The sequence below is a fragment of the Musa acuminata genome, chromosome BXJ1-10 (assembly GCF_036884655.1).
Source record: "Musa acuminata AAA Group cultivar baxijiao chromosome BXJ1-10, Cavendish_Baxijiao_AAA, whole genome shotgun sequence".
Lineage (NCBI taxonomy): Eukaryota > Viridiplantae > Streptophyta > Magnoliopsida > Zingiberales > Musaceae > Musa > Musa acuminata.
In genome coordinates this window covers 18,090,751-18,107,746 of record NC_088336.1, presented here as the reverse complement: position 1 = coordinate 18,107,746, position 16,996 = coordinate 18,090,751, and the positions used below count along the sequence as shown (strand labels likewise).

The following is a 16,996-nucleotide window of genomic DNA, read 5'->3' as shown; positions in this document are numbered from 1 at the left end:
TGCTTGAACATCTGGTCGACCATTCTTTGGTAAGTTGCCTCGACGTTTTTCATGCCAAAAGGCATCACTTTATAGCAATATACTCCTTTGTCGGTGATGAAGGCCGTGTTCTATTGGTCTTGCGATGCCATTCGGATTTGGTTGTAGCCTGAGAATACATTCATAAATGTAAGGAGTTCATAGCCTACAGTGGCGTCGACCAACTGCTCGATTCTCGGGAGTGGATAGCAGTCTTTGGGGCATGCCCAGTTGAGATCGGTGTAATCAACGCACATCCTCCAGCTTCCATTTGGTTTCTTAACGAGGACTACATTCGACAGCCATCGAGGGTATTTCACCTCGGTAATAAACCCTGCCTCTTTAAGGCGGTCGACCTCGTCGCCGATCGCCATCTGTCGGTCGGGGGTGAACTTCCTCGGCCTTTGCTTCACTGGCCTAGCCTCGAGGTTGATGTTGAGCTAGTGCTGGGTCATGTCTAGGTCGATCCCAAGCATCTCCTTAGAGGACCATGCAAATACATCGACATTTTCTTTCAGGAAGTCTATGAGCTAGAGCTGATTTGCTTCGGGGAGTGCCGTCCCAATTTTTACGGTCAAATCGGGCTGGTTCCTTTTCAATGGTACCTCGGTGAGTTGCTCGAGAGGCTCCAGATGCCTCGACGCTACAGCTCCTTCTTAGGGATCCAAGACTTGACGGGGGCATGACTTCTCCGAGAGAGTGACCGCTGTAAGATAGCACCGCCTCGATTCTCCCTGATCGCTTCGGGATTCCCCGATCCCTACCGAAGTTGGAAACTTAATGGCTCGGTGGTAGGTGGACACCACTGCTTTCAACTTGTTGAGCATTGGTCAGCTGAGGGCAGATCGACTACCATGAAGGTGGTCATTATTGTCTTGGCCCTCGGCTCTTCCTCGATGGTGGCAGGGAGGATGGCTGTCCCGAGCGGGGAGATAGAATCCCCCGTGAATCCAGTGAGTGCTGACGCCATGGGGGTAAGGTCCTCATTGGTTAAGCCGAGCTTCTTGAAGGCGTCGAGGTATAGCACGTCGGTAGAGCTCCCGGTATCAACCATTACCCTTTTGACCCGAGCGTTGGCAATCCGAATGGAGATCACCAAAGCATCGTCGTGATGGGAGCGCTCGACCTCTTCGACCCCGAAAGTGATTTCAAGCTCGAGCTCAGGTCGGGGACATTTCTCGACCGTGCTCCGGGCGTAGGCCTTCCTCGCCGTGGTGCTGCAACCGTCGGTTGCCGGTCCTCCGGAGATGACGTCGATCTATCTTTCGATGGGTCCCCTAGGGTGCGGGGTTAATTCTCGGGGTTCCTTGAGATAGCACCCGAGGTGACCTCTTCGGATCAGGTCCTCGATTTGATTCTAGAGGTCGCGGTAGTCTTCCGTGTCATAGCCGTAGTCTCGATGGAATCTGCAATATTTGGACCGGTCTTTGTGAGTAGCTTTCATGGGGTTGGGCTGTCGCAAAAGGCCCTTCTCCCTGATTTGGAGGAAGATCTTGATACAAGATATGTTCAGAGGGAGAGGTGGGGGTCTCAAGAGTAGCAGCTCTTGTCGGTCGGGCCTCCGGCGGGGTTGCACCGGGGCTGTTGAGGTCGTTCCTCGGGATTATTCCGCCCTTGGCCTCTTCCCATACGTGTGCTTTCCTGCCACCAAAGCTTCGGCGGCGATGTACTGATTGGGGTGCTGGAGCATCTCGGGGATGGTTGATGGTGGCTTCTCGATCAACGACCAAAACAACCTTGAAGGCTTCAAACCTATCAGAAACGCCTACATGATTAAAGAAGGATGAGCGTCCGGGAATCCTCGGATTTCAGTGGTGAAACATGCCACGAACTGAGAGAGCGACTCATCTTTGCATTGGGATAACGCGAGCAAGGTGGCCATGGAAGGTCTGGGTCGCATGCTGGCGAGGAAATTCTACTCGAACTCCTTGGTGAGCTGGTCGAAAGACGAGATCGAGGACGAGCGTAGCCGGCTAAACCACGCTCGTGCCGGTCCCCTAAAGGTGGTCGGGAATGCCCGACACATCAATGCATCGGAGGTGCCATAGAGGGCCATATGAGCCTGAAACGCGGCGATGTGCTATGCGGGATCAGAGCCGCTGTCATACGTCTCCAATGCTAGTAGCCTGAAGTTGAGGGGTACAGGCTTGTCCTATATTTCCTGAGTAAAAGGGGATCCGCCCGAGTTGCCTTCGCCCGTCTCACCCCGCAACTTCTAGAACTCACATTGGAACTCGTTCAGGCATTGGTTGACCCGGGACAACTGGATCCTGAATGAGTCATCCGCCGAGTTGGACGATATGGTATCAAGCTCGAAGTGGGGTGGAGCGATCCAGCAGAGTGCATGTATGCTCTGCTCTTGGGCTTCTCCTGTCCCGATTTGCTCCCTGCTCGGTCTTTATCATATCGGGTCGGTCGGGGGAGTCGCTAGCCGAATGATCTGAGGAATGAGTGGGATGATCGTCTGCATCATTCCCATCCATCACCTGTACTTGCTTGGTCAGGCCGAGGAACGCTTCGGGCGAAACGACCGAGGGTCCCGTGGTAAGCCCGGGGGCTGATAACCCCGGGTCATTGAACAGGCGCTAGTAGCGATCTGGTGTCGAGGCCGAGATTCTCTCATCTCTGAGGACAGGGAGAGGCTAATCTCCGGGCCTAACAAAGGGGTGATCGGCTGATGGTTCTCCCTCGGGGAGAGATCCTGCGTGATTCTCCTACGACATGACCCTCCTTCTAGCGCCAAAAATATTGATGAACTGATGCGCCGTGGCTGATGAGTCAACACATCTTGGTTCACGGGACAATGTCGGGAGTCTTTGGTCAGCTTAGCGGGATGCCGAAGTCGGTCGAGCCCTTTAGTCGGTGTGTTGGCACCACAAAATTGATGCCTTTTCGTCGGGATGCTAATTGGGGCGTCGGGAGGAAGGACACCTCTATCGATCGGGATGGCCTCACCTCAAACATTACCATTTTCCTGCATAGAAGGCCCCGCCGGGTCGTTACCAACTGTGGCCCCTCGACAAGTAAGTCAATGTGGGGTTCTACTTTCTGCCTCCCTTTTTTCTCCTCCATGGCCGGATGCCGGCCATAGACTTTTATACTACTGTACAAGGGTCAATCGTACATAGATTTGGCGTGACGACCGATCCTCGAGGGATGAGATGGTACCTTTGTACGGTCGCCATCCTGCGACATGCGGAACGGCGCCATGCGGTGTTGTCCCCGGCTTATCGGGACGGGACATACCGAGTGGCATCTTGATACGGTTGCTGGCTTGGCGCGTGGGGGTGCTTCTCTTGTTGACTTGACTGTGACGTAGTGTGACATCAATTATGACGTAGCCTAGGTCCGAAGTATACCTTATCAGGACACACATTAGAGGCAAGTGAATACCATCTAAGTACATGTCTACCTAATATTTGATCTTATGCTTCCGTTGATGGACTTTGTTCTTTTGAAGTGGTCAAGGATGATTATGCCTTTTACCATCTAAGTAATTGTCAGAATTGCCAACAATATCTTGTTGGTTATATCTTGATAACTGAATGAGCAATTACTTCCTGTAATTGGACAAGTAAATATCTTGCTATCCCTGCATGGAAAGGCACTGTGAATTTCTAATGGTATCATAAGGCATAATTTAGAGCTAGAGTTTACTGCAAGCAACAATTAGTGAGTGAGATACTTTTTTTATCTTCTCTGAACAAGTGTTATAATTCAGTGTAACTTTATATATGCTGTCTCTGTGTGACCTATTTTCTCCTCCCTTCAGAAAAACAGAAAATGAACCTGCATTTCCATCGAACTATTGGATTTGTGTAGTAGCTTTAAACTTTGTTTTCCATTGTCACCACCTTGTGCTTATTGACATATCGAATATTATTTGTTGCACTTTATTTACATGCTAAATAGAGCTGAGAGTGGCAGAGTATGGTTCCCAATCTGCAAAAGGGGAAACTGCAAGAGAACCATGATCTTGTTGCAACCTTTGCCTACTTACATACATAAACTTATCCAGCATTTATGAAGATCTTATAGAAATTATGATAATTCTAGCTGATCAATCATTTGGAATGCCATGTAATATTTTCTGTTTCATTTAAGAAAAAGAACAATCGTTCCACTGATCATTTGGGTGAGTTCCATCTCAAACTTTGTGACTTGTACCACAGGTGAAATTGGAATTCCTAAAGCATCATTATTTGGCTGAGGTTTGAACATAGAGCATCTCATAAAGGAGGCAAAGCATGTGATGCATTTAACTGCAAAGCAAAGCAACACCTAGTTTCTGTATGCAGGCAGGCTATGTTCGATTTATCTGCAAGTTCTTTTTAATGTGAAGCATGTGATACACTTGATGTCATCATAGAACCTGTAATCCTGAAGAAACACAAAGTTTAGCAAGCAGTACATGGTAATGGATCATATTAACAGATTGGTTGCAGTATTCCAATAGAGAGAATGTATGTACACCAATGCCAAATGATCATCTTGTGTAAAGGCTATGTAGCTCTTATTCTTTTCAAGCAACGTCTATCACATTATAGTTTCTTTGTAAAACTATGTTAAACATGTGTCATGCTAATGTAGGTGATCTTGCATGTACTGCTAAATGTGATTTTCTATGTGTGACAAACATGCTAACATCCGGATGTCTTAATAAAAATATATAAATCATATATATATATATATATATATATATATATATATATATATCATGTTTTATATAGGTTAATATAGGAGAAGGAGGGGAAGTCGGGGAAGGAATTTGTATTTTGATTTCCCCAAATTAATATATACTATTATAATTGCATTGCATATATTAATTTGTGTGTTTTTCTGAATCAAACCAAGAAAAAGAAAAGGTAAACATTAAAAATCTAGATATGAAACATCTTAAAAAAATGACTTTTGTTGGTAGATGGAAACTTTATTGGGTACGTATGAGTTGGGACCATCATGGCATTAAATGTTCATCTGACTCGAGTGAGTCGATGGTATTCCCGCGATTATGCCGTCTGTCCTCCAAAACAAGTTCGGCACGGAGACATCGAACACCATTTTTTGTCCCACGTGTCCGTTGGGACCCATCCTCTCTGCCCTATCAGTGGTCGGAGCTTGGCGGGTCTGACCTGCTCAGCCGAGAAAGAAGAGCCCCGCCCGCGGGGGACCAGCCAAAGAGGTCGTATCACGACATGCTCATTCCTCTCTCTCTCTCTCTCTCTCTCTCTCTCTCATGTCACACGTAGTTAAATCACGACATAAGCTGTCTATAAATCTGCTGCCATTCTCTTCTTCCTCAACTATCCCTTCGTTCACAAATCTTCCATCTCCTCTCCCTCCTCTCAGCTTCCGTTTGCCCTCTTCTGCTGCCTTTGACTTCGGCATCGAGGGCGAGAGTCGAACAAGCGAGGAATAAGGTTCCCCATTTACCTCCTCTTTTCTGCTGTGCAGGTGAAACAAGCTCCAAGAAGGAGGCCATTAGATGCATCTTAGTTGGTCTACAACTATTCACTACTACGACGACTGGAATCACGTCCTTAGCTTACGCTTTTAGAGTTCATTATGTATTCAGAGGGAGCAGTTCTTTCTGGCATTAGTCTTTTATGCTTGTCTTCCTGTGTCAGCTGTGCGTGAGATGGTATCGGCGGCGGCAGCGGCTGCAGCAGCATCGCCATGCGCGGCCTGCAAGTTCCTGCGGCGAAAGTGCCAGCCGGAGTGCGTGTTCGCCCCCTACTTCCCGCCGGACCAGCCGCAAAAGTTCGTGCACGTGCACCGGGTGTTCGGGGCCAGCAACGTCACGAAGCTGCTCAATGAGTTGCACCCTTACCAACGCGAGGACGCCGTCAACTCCCTCGCCTACGAGGCCGACATGCGCCTCCGCGATCCCGTCTACGGCTGCGTCGGCGTCATCTCCCTCCTCCAGCGCCAGCTTCGCCAGCTCCGTGTCGACCTGTCCGCCGCCATGTCCGAGCTCTCCAAGTACCAGTCCGCCGCCACCGGGCATGGGCTCATCGACGTCAACTATCTTACGATGCCGAGGCACTACGAAGAAGATCCGGCAGCGAAGCTGGCCGCCGATGGATCATACGACACCGGACTTGCTAGCGTCATGAAGCCAAGCACGGCCAGCGGCGACGATAGCCCAGCCATTAAACCTCTGTAAGAGACCAACTGTGTGTCATACACCTATCTTTCTTCACGATCATCTGAGATCATATAACTTTTAACAGAGGACCCGTTCATGCACGCAGGTACGTGGATCTCATGCATGCCAAATGCTGCCTTTTCTGCTGATCCATCTCTGCTTTCACTGCACTTCAGGTTAAGATTTGGAGAATGGCTAATTGATGGAGATAATGAGATATAAACATATATAGAGGGAGATAATGTCTCTCGGATTTCTCGTCCTCTTCTTGTGTTGAAGTCATGCAGCAGTTGTGGTTTCTGTAGTTCCCGTAGACTTCATTGTATGAGTTCACCGGCTTTACTATTCAGCTTTTAATACACACTCTGATATGAGTACTTATTGTTTGCAAGTTATTTAATGGCCATCCTTCTCTAAACTCTTCTGGGTTTCCTTCGTGCATTACACTGCAGTGAAGTAGCACATATATATAGCTTCTCTTGGCTTTGCAGCTCTTCTACTTCTGAATCTGATGACCATAAAAGAAGAGAATAATCATGACATCTCTTCAAGCTGTAAGAGTGTTTCATGAGGTGTCGAAAACACGGTCATCATGATTCAATCCTCATAAAAGGTGCAGAAACTTCTGCTGTATTGTGATTCAATCTTCATTTACAGCACTGCCCTGTGAGTCTGAAACTTCTGCTGTCGGAACCCCAAAGGTGCAGAAAGGTAAAGCTGAGAGCATTAATGTGGAAGCCTCTGAGATTGAAACCCCACTTTTGTAGTTGACCATTCTCAGTCCAATAGTTCTAGTGTATGAATGCTGACGCATAGGAGGAGGCAAAAGGAATGCTGCGGAGGATAGCAGAAGACCTAACTCAACAGTTGAACTCTCCTTCACTGTGAAAGGGAGGTGAGCCATCAATAAAAGGACCAGTAAACCGAACTCGAATGGCCTAGAGAGAGAGAGAGAGAGAGCATTTAAGCCATCACCCAACCCATCCTGCCATCAGAATACAAAGCAGGAATAGTGCAATTCCTCCCTCCCTCGATCTCTGTAGATTCAAAACCTAGTCAAAACACAGCATGCCAATGTCATGATAACATGCCACAGCAAATGATGACACGGCTGAACTTTTCATGGGCCCATTCTTATCCTCTTGGTTTTGGTATCTATTTCCATGTGTTCTATCTTCTTGCATGCCAATGGAACAATAATGATGTATAAAGTTCACACGATTAGCATAAATCCCTGGTGCATTAGGAAGTGCAGTCAGTGAAGGGAGACAGATGAGAACCCTTCAAATGAAACATCTTCGATTCTTAGATGCAAGGTATTCTTGAAAGAGGAGAGTCATTGAAATTAACTCGACTTGAGTTGAACCGAAACGTTGCAACCGGTTCACCGAAGCCAAGTCCCACCCGCACTCGCGCCGCGGGCCCCTGGGGAGACGACCAAATCGGGTTTGGGTCCAAGGCCAAAATCCGACCCGTAATTTTCACTATAAAAACGCTTCAATTTCCGCCCCAATATTTCGAAATGTATTATCCATCCCGATTTGGGCGTAGCCGCACGAAGAGGCACCACGTTCCTTTCTTCCTCCTGACCCCGCGGCTATCGGGCGGCGGCGGCAGCTGGACTAGGTGGTGGAAAGCACGAATCTTACGGGAACTTCTGCAGGAGGTAACGCCTCGCTCGAACTGACCTTGCAGCAACAGGTTGTCGTCATACAAGACCGCCCTTATCCGGCCCCTCTTTCGTGCTTCACCGCCGACAAGGGTTACGAAAACCGCCAGGAATAGGAGTGCGGTGATCAAAGATCAAACAAAGCAAGTGTTTTGCAGTTTATTTCATCATGTTATTGTTGATCTTATAGTGTAAGGGAGGAGAAAGTATTTTGCAGTTTATTTCATCATGTTATTGTTGATCTTATAGTGTAAGGGAGGAGAGATTGCTGCATACAGTTTTAGGGTTTTTGGGTTTCTGTTCCTAAATTATCTGTTTTAACAGCATGAAATATCTTTTGAGTTGATCAATGGTGTAAGTATCGTAACGAAACAATTTTGAATGCAGTCATCTGAGTATTGATAATATAAATTAATCACTTCAATCATTATCGAGCACATCAGATTCTAATTTTGTAGACAATGTTTTTTTTATGTTGTTCATTTTCTGCTATTTTGATGAATACACTGAATATATTATAATTATATGAATTTTAAGTTATATATTTTTGAACCTTATAGATCATACTTAACATAATTGGTTATTGCCTCAGACATTGTGCGTATATATATTATAAGAGTTTGTTAGTTATGAACTGCATAATCAACTTGAGTACCTTTTTTTTCTGAAGCTATTCTCTTGCTTAGAATTTTCTCAGATTTTTCTTGCTTTCTTTAGGTGGGATGCTTGCTTGAAGCTTTTTGTTGGTGGTGGGCTAAATATATCTGGCGATCAAGGGGTGATGATGGCTTTGATATATCATGGAGGAATTAGAACCAACCATATTTTCCTCAACCAATCAGCTTTGTTCATCAGGACCAGTAGTGCTCTTTTTCGCACATTGCAAGCTTCAAAGACTCGCATCAATGCCCAAGCAGAGAGCACCACTAGCACTCTGAAAGAGGCATCAGTTCATGCGACAACTAAAACAAGTGTAGAACAAAAAATTCTTGGATATGAAACTATTATTGGTATAGAGACCCATGTGCAACTATCAACCCTTACCAAAGCATTCTGCAGCTGCCCTTACCTCTATGGATCACAACCAAACACTACTGTTTGTCCTGTCTGCATGGGACATCCTGGTACTCTACCAGTTTTGAACTCCAAGGTCATTGAATTTGCCGTGAAGCTAGGCCTTGCACTCAACTGCAGATTGTCCATGACCTCCAAGTTTGACAGAAAGCAATACTTTTACCCAGATCTCCCTAAAGGATACCAAATATCACAATTTGACATCCCGATAGCAATTAAAGGGTTCATTGATTTGGATCTTCCAGTTGAGTTTGGTGGTGGTCATAGAAGGTTTGGGATAACTAGAGTTCATATGGAAGAAGATGCAGGAAAACTAATTCACTCAGAAACGGGGAGTTATTCCCAGGTCAGTTTCTCTCGTTATACTTGGAACTATTTGTAGTTTGCTAACATGATATTTGCATGGTGATATCAAATGCTTTGTGGGGCTTTTTTGGCAGGTGGATCTGAATAGGGCAGGGGTGCCTTTACTGGAGATTGTCTCTGAGCCCGATATGAGGAGTGGACTTGAGGCTGCAGAATATGCTGCAGAGATACAGAGGCTGGTTAGGTATCTTGGAATAAGCAATGGAAATATGCAAGAAGGTTCACTTCGTTGTGATGTAAATATTTCTGTTCGTCCAGTAGGACAATCAAATTTTGGAACAAAGGTACTATTTGCTTATTTCATAATCCACATGGTCTACTGTTAGTCTTTCATATAAATAAAACACCGAGTCCTTGTCATCTAGTGTTGACCAGGGTTTTTCTTCTCTTTCATCGGTAGATAAAAGTAGTTGTAACCTTGCAACAGGTCAACATTTGACCATGTAGAAGCATTTTTTTTGCCAATTTAACTCATGTTAGTTTAATACAGGTTACCTACTCTTTCACCAGCATTAATCCAGCCTTAACACTCTTTTAAGTCTCACACTGACCGAGTAATTCAAGGGCAGTGGTACAGTAACATGGTTTTTGACTTTGTAGGAATATATATAATATATGCAATTTTACATGGGTATATAGGATATTTCATGAAGTTACAGCCTTACAGGGTTACACTAGAAAATTTTTCTAAACAAACTTAATATACTGTAATAAAGAAAGATAAACAGAGAAACATAACAATTTATATGTGCTTACATGCTAACATATGTATAGGTTACTAAAATGGCTTGTGATATTTAATTTTGAACCCTCATTATTCCATAAAATCCTACGAAAAGTGATTTTGAAACCCTCTAAAATATATGTACTGTTAGCAAAATGTTTTATCTAACCTATATCATGCCATAGGAAGACCACTGGACGCTAGTTGGGCTTATAATAAGATCGCAAATACTTCCTAAAATAACTACTAAAATGACAAAATTATTCCAAAAATTACAGGAAAAATGCTATAAGTATCACTAAGAGTCGTTACAATGTAAATCTGCCCTCTTCTTTCTAATTTTATTAGGAGTGCAATTTGAAGGTCTTTCCCATCCTGACTTGTACCAGGGTTGGGCTTCACTTTCCTATCTTTGTCTGCTTCTCCTAATCTTTGTGAATGCCCTTTTTTTTAATTATTAGGCTCTATTGGGCTGTAACATGCTGAACCAACCAAAAATGTTGGCCCCTTCAATGATCAAGAAGGCTGATCCATGGCCAATTAGGCCCAGGTTATGCATAAACTTGATTTAAACTGGTCCTCGATAGGGTTCCAGGGTCAATTAACAGTGTATCAGTTTATTATTTCATTTATTAAAGATTTATTATTTGACCGTTGTTAGTGCTTCTATTTGGTTATAACTGTTGCTTGATATAGCACAAATGATCTTAAATTTTTATCACAGAGATTGATGGTTAGGACACTTTTGCTTGTTGCATTAACAGGTTGAAATAAAGAACATGAATTCATTTTCTGCAATGAATAGGGCCATAGATTATGAGATCTCAAGACAGGTTCATCTTCATAGCCAAGGTCAAAGTGATCAAATTGTACAAGAAACTCGTTTATGGGAAGAAGGTGCTCAGGTTGTCATCTTCCTTCTAGTACATAACTCCATCTCCATCAGTTGTACATGTAATTTTTTATATTTAATCGTGACTTTTTCTGTTTGCAGAAAACTTTTACAATGAGGAAAAAGGAAGGACTAGCAGATTACAGATATTTTCCTGAGCCTGACCTACCTGAAGTTATTCTGACAAAAGACTATGTTGACAAAATTCAACAAGTTTTGCCTGAGCTCCCAGAAGCAAAACGCAGACGATATGAAAAATTGGGTCTCAACATGCAAGATGTTCTCTTTCTTGCCAATGACAATCATGTAAGTATCACTTATGAATGGTAAGTAACTTTAGAAATAGTAGCTATTTTTTGTTAAGCTGGTAAAAGATGGCCACACTGAGCATATAAATTTCTCAGGTTGCTGAATTTTTTGATGCTTCTGTTGAGAATGGTGCTGATGCAAAGTTGGCTGCCAACTGGATTATGGGTGACATTGCAGCTTTTCTGAAGAATGAACGACTTTCAATAAATGAAATCAAATTAACACCAGTAGAGCTTTCTGAGTTAATAGCTTCAATAAAAAATGGAACCATTAGTGGGAAGATTGGGAAGGAGGTAAAAGTGTGATCTTTTGCACTTCCTTGGTATGAACATTTTATTCAATACTTTTATTATGGCTCATCTGATGTAAATGAAACTGTCAACCTGTAAAGATAACTAACTAGCTACTTGTCTCATCAAGAAAAATGGTTGTGGTTTCCTAATTTTTTTCTTTATTGTCACATTTTCACTACCTGGTGTGTTAAGCTAATTGTTACTTGTTGGCATTCTCACTGGGAATCTGACTTTAATTAAGCATACTATGTTTCTTTTTGGAGAAACAATCAATTGTTGGTTATTTCTCTTTTGCCTTGTGCTTTGACCTTAAATCTTATGTGATATCACATTTTTAATTGGCTTAAATGCTCTTTCTGATAAGTTTTCTAAGAACATGATAATATCATAGAAGTCATTATATTGATAAAGAACTTATATATGATAAAGTCGTTTGGCTTTATATCTGTTGATCACACTGAGTAGCTCTCTCATATATCCTCCTACCAAATAACTCACAAACTACAACATGACTGCAATTTATTTATGGTCTTGCTGTGGCTTTTATAGGAAAGGATGCTAGTGTTGTTCCTATGTATGCATTCATGTGTCACATGCTAAAACATCCATACATGGAGTTCAAATAACACATTGTGTGCATCACAAAAGTTTAGTGCTGTCTCATTTTACCCCTTTTTTTCATTAGTTTTATTGATTCAATGTCCGCAGATACTTTTTGAGCTTTTATCAAAAGGTGGAACGGTAAAGTCATTGATAGAAGAGAAGGATTTAGTTCAGGCAAGTATATTTTACACTTCTGTTCAGATGCATGATAACATTAGATAATTTACTGATGCGAACAATTTCAGTTAACTTACATAAAATCTAAACTTCTTTTCTGCATATTTTGACATATTTTCATGCCTTAAATAGTGAGTCACTGAAACAAGTGATGCACTTAGTACATTTAGTTTTTGTGTATGCCCCACAATCCAACTAAGGAGCTTATATGATTTTGGAAATCATTGTTCTTCTCAATATTAAAGAGAGATAATGTAGTCCGTGCATATGCATCTGGTTATCAACCAAATGATAACTAAGTCTAGTATTTCTTAGTCTCTTCAGGATTTTAAGCACTGAAACTATTAGATGTGGTAAAGTTGCTTTACACATTTGAGTTCTAGTAATTCTGAACAGAGAGCGCTTGTTAATGCTTTTTTTTATTGTAAGCAGTTACACAATTTGTTTTTATTTTCAATTGTCTGTAGTAGACCTTTAATTTTCCTAATTGTTTCCATTTTAGATTTTTTTGCTTCTTATGTAGTAATAGACAAGGATGAGTGCTAGGCATGTTCTAACAATTATTTCAAGTCAAAAACTGTGTTCCACATGCAATGAGACGTGTGTCTGGACATGTGATAGGCCTTATAAATATTGGTTTAAAGGGATAATTTGAAATCCATGTATTAGCTCGATTAATGCATGCAGCCATCTCCTTTTTCATCAAATTCTGACATGAACATCTTCAACTCTGTTTAAGAGTGTTTTTTTTGTTAAATAACAAGTGATAACTTATGATTTGTGATTATACTCGAAACAACTTCTTGATTTGAAAAATAACTGCTATAGTACTAGCACTGCTGAAACATTAAAAAACAAGATAGATGATTTTATCTAATTAATAGAGTTTTTGACAAGAATATTACATGTTAGTGGACATCCATTTGACTTGTTATTCTTCTTCCTGCTCCATATCCTACTTGTCCCGCATGCAGGGGTTAGTTACTTTGACCCATGTCCAGACCTGATAATGTTGCAGTGGTTCGAACTGCTATCTCTAACTTGGCCTAGCTATAAAGATATCTCTATGAATGTGTAGATTGTAGTTATTGAATTGATTGTGATTTACTAGCATGACTATTGTTAACCATCAGCAGATTCCTTTATGGTCTGAAAACTACAGATAGTAGATCCAGCTGCAATAGAAGCACTTGTTGATAAAGTGCTTGCTGCAAATCCCAAGCAACTTCAACAATATCGCGGTGGAAAAACCAAGTTGCAAGGATTTTTTGCTGGCCAGGTGTGTACCTTGCGAAACTTTGTATATCATTTGTGTTTTCTTGTTCAAATTGCTGTAATTCTCGGTTGAAAACCTCTGTTTTGAATATGGTGTTAAAGTTTTAACCTCTGGTTCTCCAGGTAATGAAGGAGTCGAAGGGCAAGGCAAATCCATTGGTTTTGAACAAAATCCTCGTTGATAAATTAAATGGAGGGAACTGACAAAAGTTGAAAAGCTTGATGAATTAGTATGTCTGTTGTGCGCATCTTCTCGCATTAGTTTTGTGACACAAGAAACTCGCAGTATCAATTGGGATGAATACAAAAAGCAATGAGGTTGACTCATTTCTTGTCCACAAATAGGTGAGAGTACATCTATCAACTATTTACATCTATTTTGTTAGTATAAATGGTGGGCCAAAATCTTCTTTTTCCTTTTGAAGCCTCAGCGCTGTAAATGTTTAGACAAACAACGCATCGACAGATGCATTTTCATGGTCTATGTTTACAATAGTCTGATGTTTACCCCGGGCATTGCCTCAACACGTTTTCCTTTTGAAGTCTTACGGCATGCTTTTTCTTAGAATTTACATGTTAATGTCTTGCTAATTGGTGAGGTCTTACAATGATTTGGTAAGCTCATATTGGTTTAATGCGAACTGTTTAACCTTAATTTCAGATTTCTTCTACTGTGGATCCAGGGGTATGCTTCAGAAACAATTAGATGCCGAATCCGAGCTTAATGTACGCTCCTTTTTTTTTTACTTTTATAGGAGAATATTTTCTGTGCTGCTTAATCTGAAGCCTTCCTTTAACATCAGATATTGTAATTTTGGTGAACAAGTGAGCATATATATTGATGTATGCATTAAATTATGTCATCCAAGTAGCCATCTGTGTCTGAGTCGTCTACATGTAGTGCTACAACTGTTATGTATGAGCTGCGTGGTAATGCTGCAACCGGAGTTCGCCATCATAGACAACTTGGCGGCACGACAAAGCCGGAGGCGGTGCCATCGGCGTGCTTACAGGATGATTCCGCCGCCGTGTTCCCGTAGGTGAGCTTGATGTCCTGTAACCCGATTCCGGTGCAGGGGTTGCTGGCGCTGCAGTCGAAGTTGACCGCCACTTCCGATGCAGACGATCCATGAATGTCATTGTACGTCACGCCACTGATCCTGACGCCGGAACTCTGTGGGGAAAGACGGTTAGCTTAACACGACTCATGTCGTCGTTGTTCCTCTCTTATTTCCTTTTTTCTTCAACTGATGAAACAGATGCAGAGGTAGGTGATGGTGATGGCGATGGCGATAGCGATGGTCAACTCACCTGGTCGGGGCATCCTCTGTCGCCGTTGCAGTAGTTCTGGTCGATGATGATGGGGTTTTGGACGTTCTGCATCACGGCGTGCTCGAACACCACCCCCTTCACGAACGCCTGGCTCGGCCTCCCCCATGTCTTTATCCGCAGCCCATTCTCCGTCCCCGTGAACACCGCCGTGTTCACCGTCACGTTCTCCACCCCCTCCTCGTCGTACCCCTTCCCCAGGCTCCCGATGCTGTGATCACCGCATCAGGTCAGCTTCGTCTCCGCTAATGGGACACTGGTTTCTGCTTGCAGTGCTTATTTACCTTATGCCGTGGCCTGGGCCGCACGCCACCTGTTCGATCCACAGGTTAGTGGTGCCGGGCCCGACGGAGATGCAGTCGTCGCCGGTCTTGATGCTGGCCCCGGTAATCGTCACGTGGCTCGACCCTTGGACGTGGATGCCGTCGGTGTTGGGGCTGTTCCCCGGTGCCGTGATCTTGACGTTCTGCACTGTCACGCCATCGCAGCCGTCGATCACGATGTGGTATAGCTCGCTGTCCGTCGATGTCAGCCCGCTGATCGTGATGTCCTTCGAGTTCCTGAACGTTAACGACTGCATAGGCAGAAGACGATCGATTCATCTTTATCATTTATCATTCGAAGTAGATTGCGAGTGTAACATGATTAGCTCACCGAGGCTCCGGCGGCGCAGCTACGTCCGGCGGCCTTGCAGGCCCAGAGGGAGGATCCGCGGCCGTCGACGGTCCCGCCGTACACCGACACGCCCTCGACGTGGTGGAACACGAGCCAGTCGCCAGCCCCGCCGAGATCGGACGGCGAGACGAGCGTCCCGTCGATCTGGACGGTGATCTTGCTGCTGCTGCATGGGCCAGCGAAGGTGGCTTGGCCGACCAAGAAGTCCCCGGCCGGCACGTACATCGTGGCCGACCCCGCCGAGCCGCAGGCCGCTTCCCATGCAGCGAGCAGCGACTTGGTCGAGTCGGTCCGGCCATCTGACTTGGCGCCGTAATCGGCAATGCTGTATGCTGCTTCCCCATACGACACATGGTCGTCGAAGACGACCACGAGGAGGAGAACGATGAAGCTCCTGAGCTGAGCCATGAAAGCACCGCAGCCTCTACTGAAACCAATACACTCGGTGGAGGTGTTTGAGAGCTTGATGAATGGACTGCTGATATTTATAGGGTTCGTGTGAAGGTGTTAGTGTTGGTGGCTGAAGGATGAAGGACGAAGCAAACACAGCCCGAGATTTCCGAGGGAACACTCCCTCAGGTGTATGCATGTGAGAGAATGCTGTATTTTATTAGCATTTCTGCTTTTGGATTCTTGGGTTTGGCATTTTTAGAAGACAAGTAGGCACTAGAAAACGGGTTCTTCGATCCGTCAAGGGAGAAGAAATCCAAGATACCATGTGCACTTGGTGTTGAAAGTCAACCGAGGTAGGAACACGGCGAGACCATTTCGGTTGCTGCAATCAAGATCTCGATGGCAACTGCTGCTGCCATTCTTGAACTCGGGTTTAGCTTGCAAGTCATCTGATTGGGTTCTGCTTTCTTGTTGGAAGAGCTAATCGAGTTTGAGTGGCACAAACTGGTTGATAAGAAAGGCATCAAACCTCGTCATGCACTGTGACAAATTTAGATGAGTGGAGTTAAAAGCGGAGATGAAGGCGGCATTAATTTGAGATGTTAACGTCAAAGAAGTAACATTTCCGTCAACCATTGGAAATATTGGCCTCTAAGTGTGGTTTTTTCTTCCTTGGTTAATGGGTATACCCCAAAGTCACAAGCCACCAAATCATACCTGTGAGTAAAAGAACAATGTTCCTTTCTTGGCTTAATTGTCATTCACAACTTTGCATGATATCATCATTTACCATCTCATTCTTTTATAAATCATGATACATGTGTGCTACCAGAAATTTTTATTAGTTAATCCACTGGAATTTGAGCTGAATTTATGATCTGACAAGTGTTCATGTTGATGTGTGACCTAATGACATAAACCAGAGTGAGTTGGTAACACATAACATGTTTCAATTATATTTCATATCAGGACTAGAAATGTGAGGTTACAAGGGTGCAAAATAAAGTTAAAATAAAAGAGCTTTAACTATATGAAGTATACATATAAAATT

At 43.7% G+C, this 16,996-nt stretch overlaps 3 protein-coding genes across 5 annotated transcripts; 2 read left to right on the top strand and 1 right to left on the bottom strand.

Annotated features, from left to right (window-relative positions):
* The first annotated feature begins 5,533 nt into the window (after nucleotides 1–5,533).
* Nucleotides 5,534–6,184, top strand: LOC135595133 (protein ASYMMETRIC LEAVES 2-like). The gene has a single exon (XM_065085650.1). It carries the CDS (start codon nucleotides 5,657–5,659, stop codon nucleotides 6,182–6,184), a length of 528 nt encoding a protein of 175 aa, XP_064941722.1. The 5' UTR covers nucleotides 5,534–5,656.
* A 1,508-nt stretch (nucleotides 6,185–7,692) lies between these two features.
* LOC135595286 (glutamyl-tRNA(Gln) amidotransferase subunit B, chloroplastic/mitochondrial-like) lies at nucleotides 7,693–14,411 on the top strand. 3 transcript variants are annotated; one of them, XR_010480322.1, is made up of 10 exons: nucleotides 7,693–7,832; nucleotides 8,553–9,255; nucleotides 9,350–9,559; nucleotides 10,764–10,904; nucleotides 10,994–11,197; nucleotides 11,296–11,493; nucleotides 12,202–12,270; nucleotides 13,436–13,552; nucleotides 13,672–13,893; nucleotides 14,210–14,411. XR_010480322.1 is itself a non-coding variant. In XM_065086010.1 (9 exons), the coding sequence occupies exons 2-9, from the start codon at nucleotides 8,617–8,619 to the stop codon at nucleotides 13,750–13,752; spliced, it is 1,659 nt and encodes a 552-aa protein (XP_064942082.1). In that variant the 5' UTR covers nucleotides 7,693–7,978; nucleotides 8,553–8,616; the 3' UTR covers nucleotides 13,753–14,075. The 3 variants fall into 3 exon arrangements, 1 of the variants encoding a protein (XP_064942082.1); XR_010480321.1 differs by having other exon boundaries at nucleotides 7,693–7,978; XM_065086010.1 differs by lacking the exon at nucleotides 14,210–14,411 and having other exon boundaries at nucleotides 7,693–7,978; nucleotides 13,672–14,075.
* Nucleotides 14,355–16,445, bottom strand: LOC135595287 (polygalacturonase-like). Its single transcript, XM_065086011.1, has 4 exons — nucleotides 15,532–16,445; nucleotides 15,162–15,451; nucleotides 14,860–15,088; nucleotides 14,355–14,722 (listed from the first exon to the last, which is right to left on the bottom strand). The coding sequence occupies exons 1-4, from the start codon at nucleotides 15,958–15,960 to the stop codon at nucleotides 14,504–14,506; spliced, it is 1,167 nt and encodes a 388-aa protein (XP_064942083.1). The 5' UTR covers nucleotides 15,961–16,445; the 3' UTR covers nucleotides 14,355–14,503.
* Nucleotides 16,446–16,996: the final 551 nt, after the last annotated feature.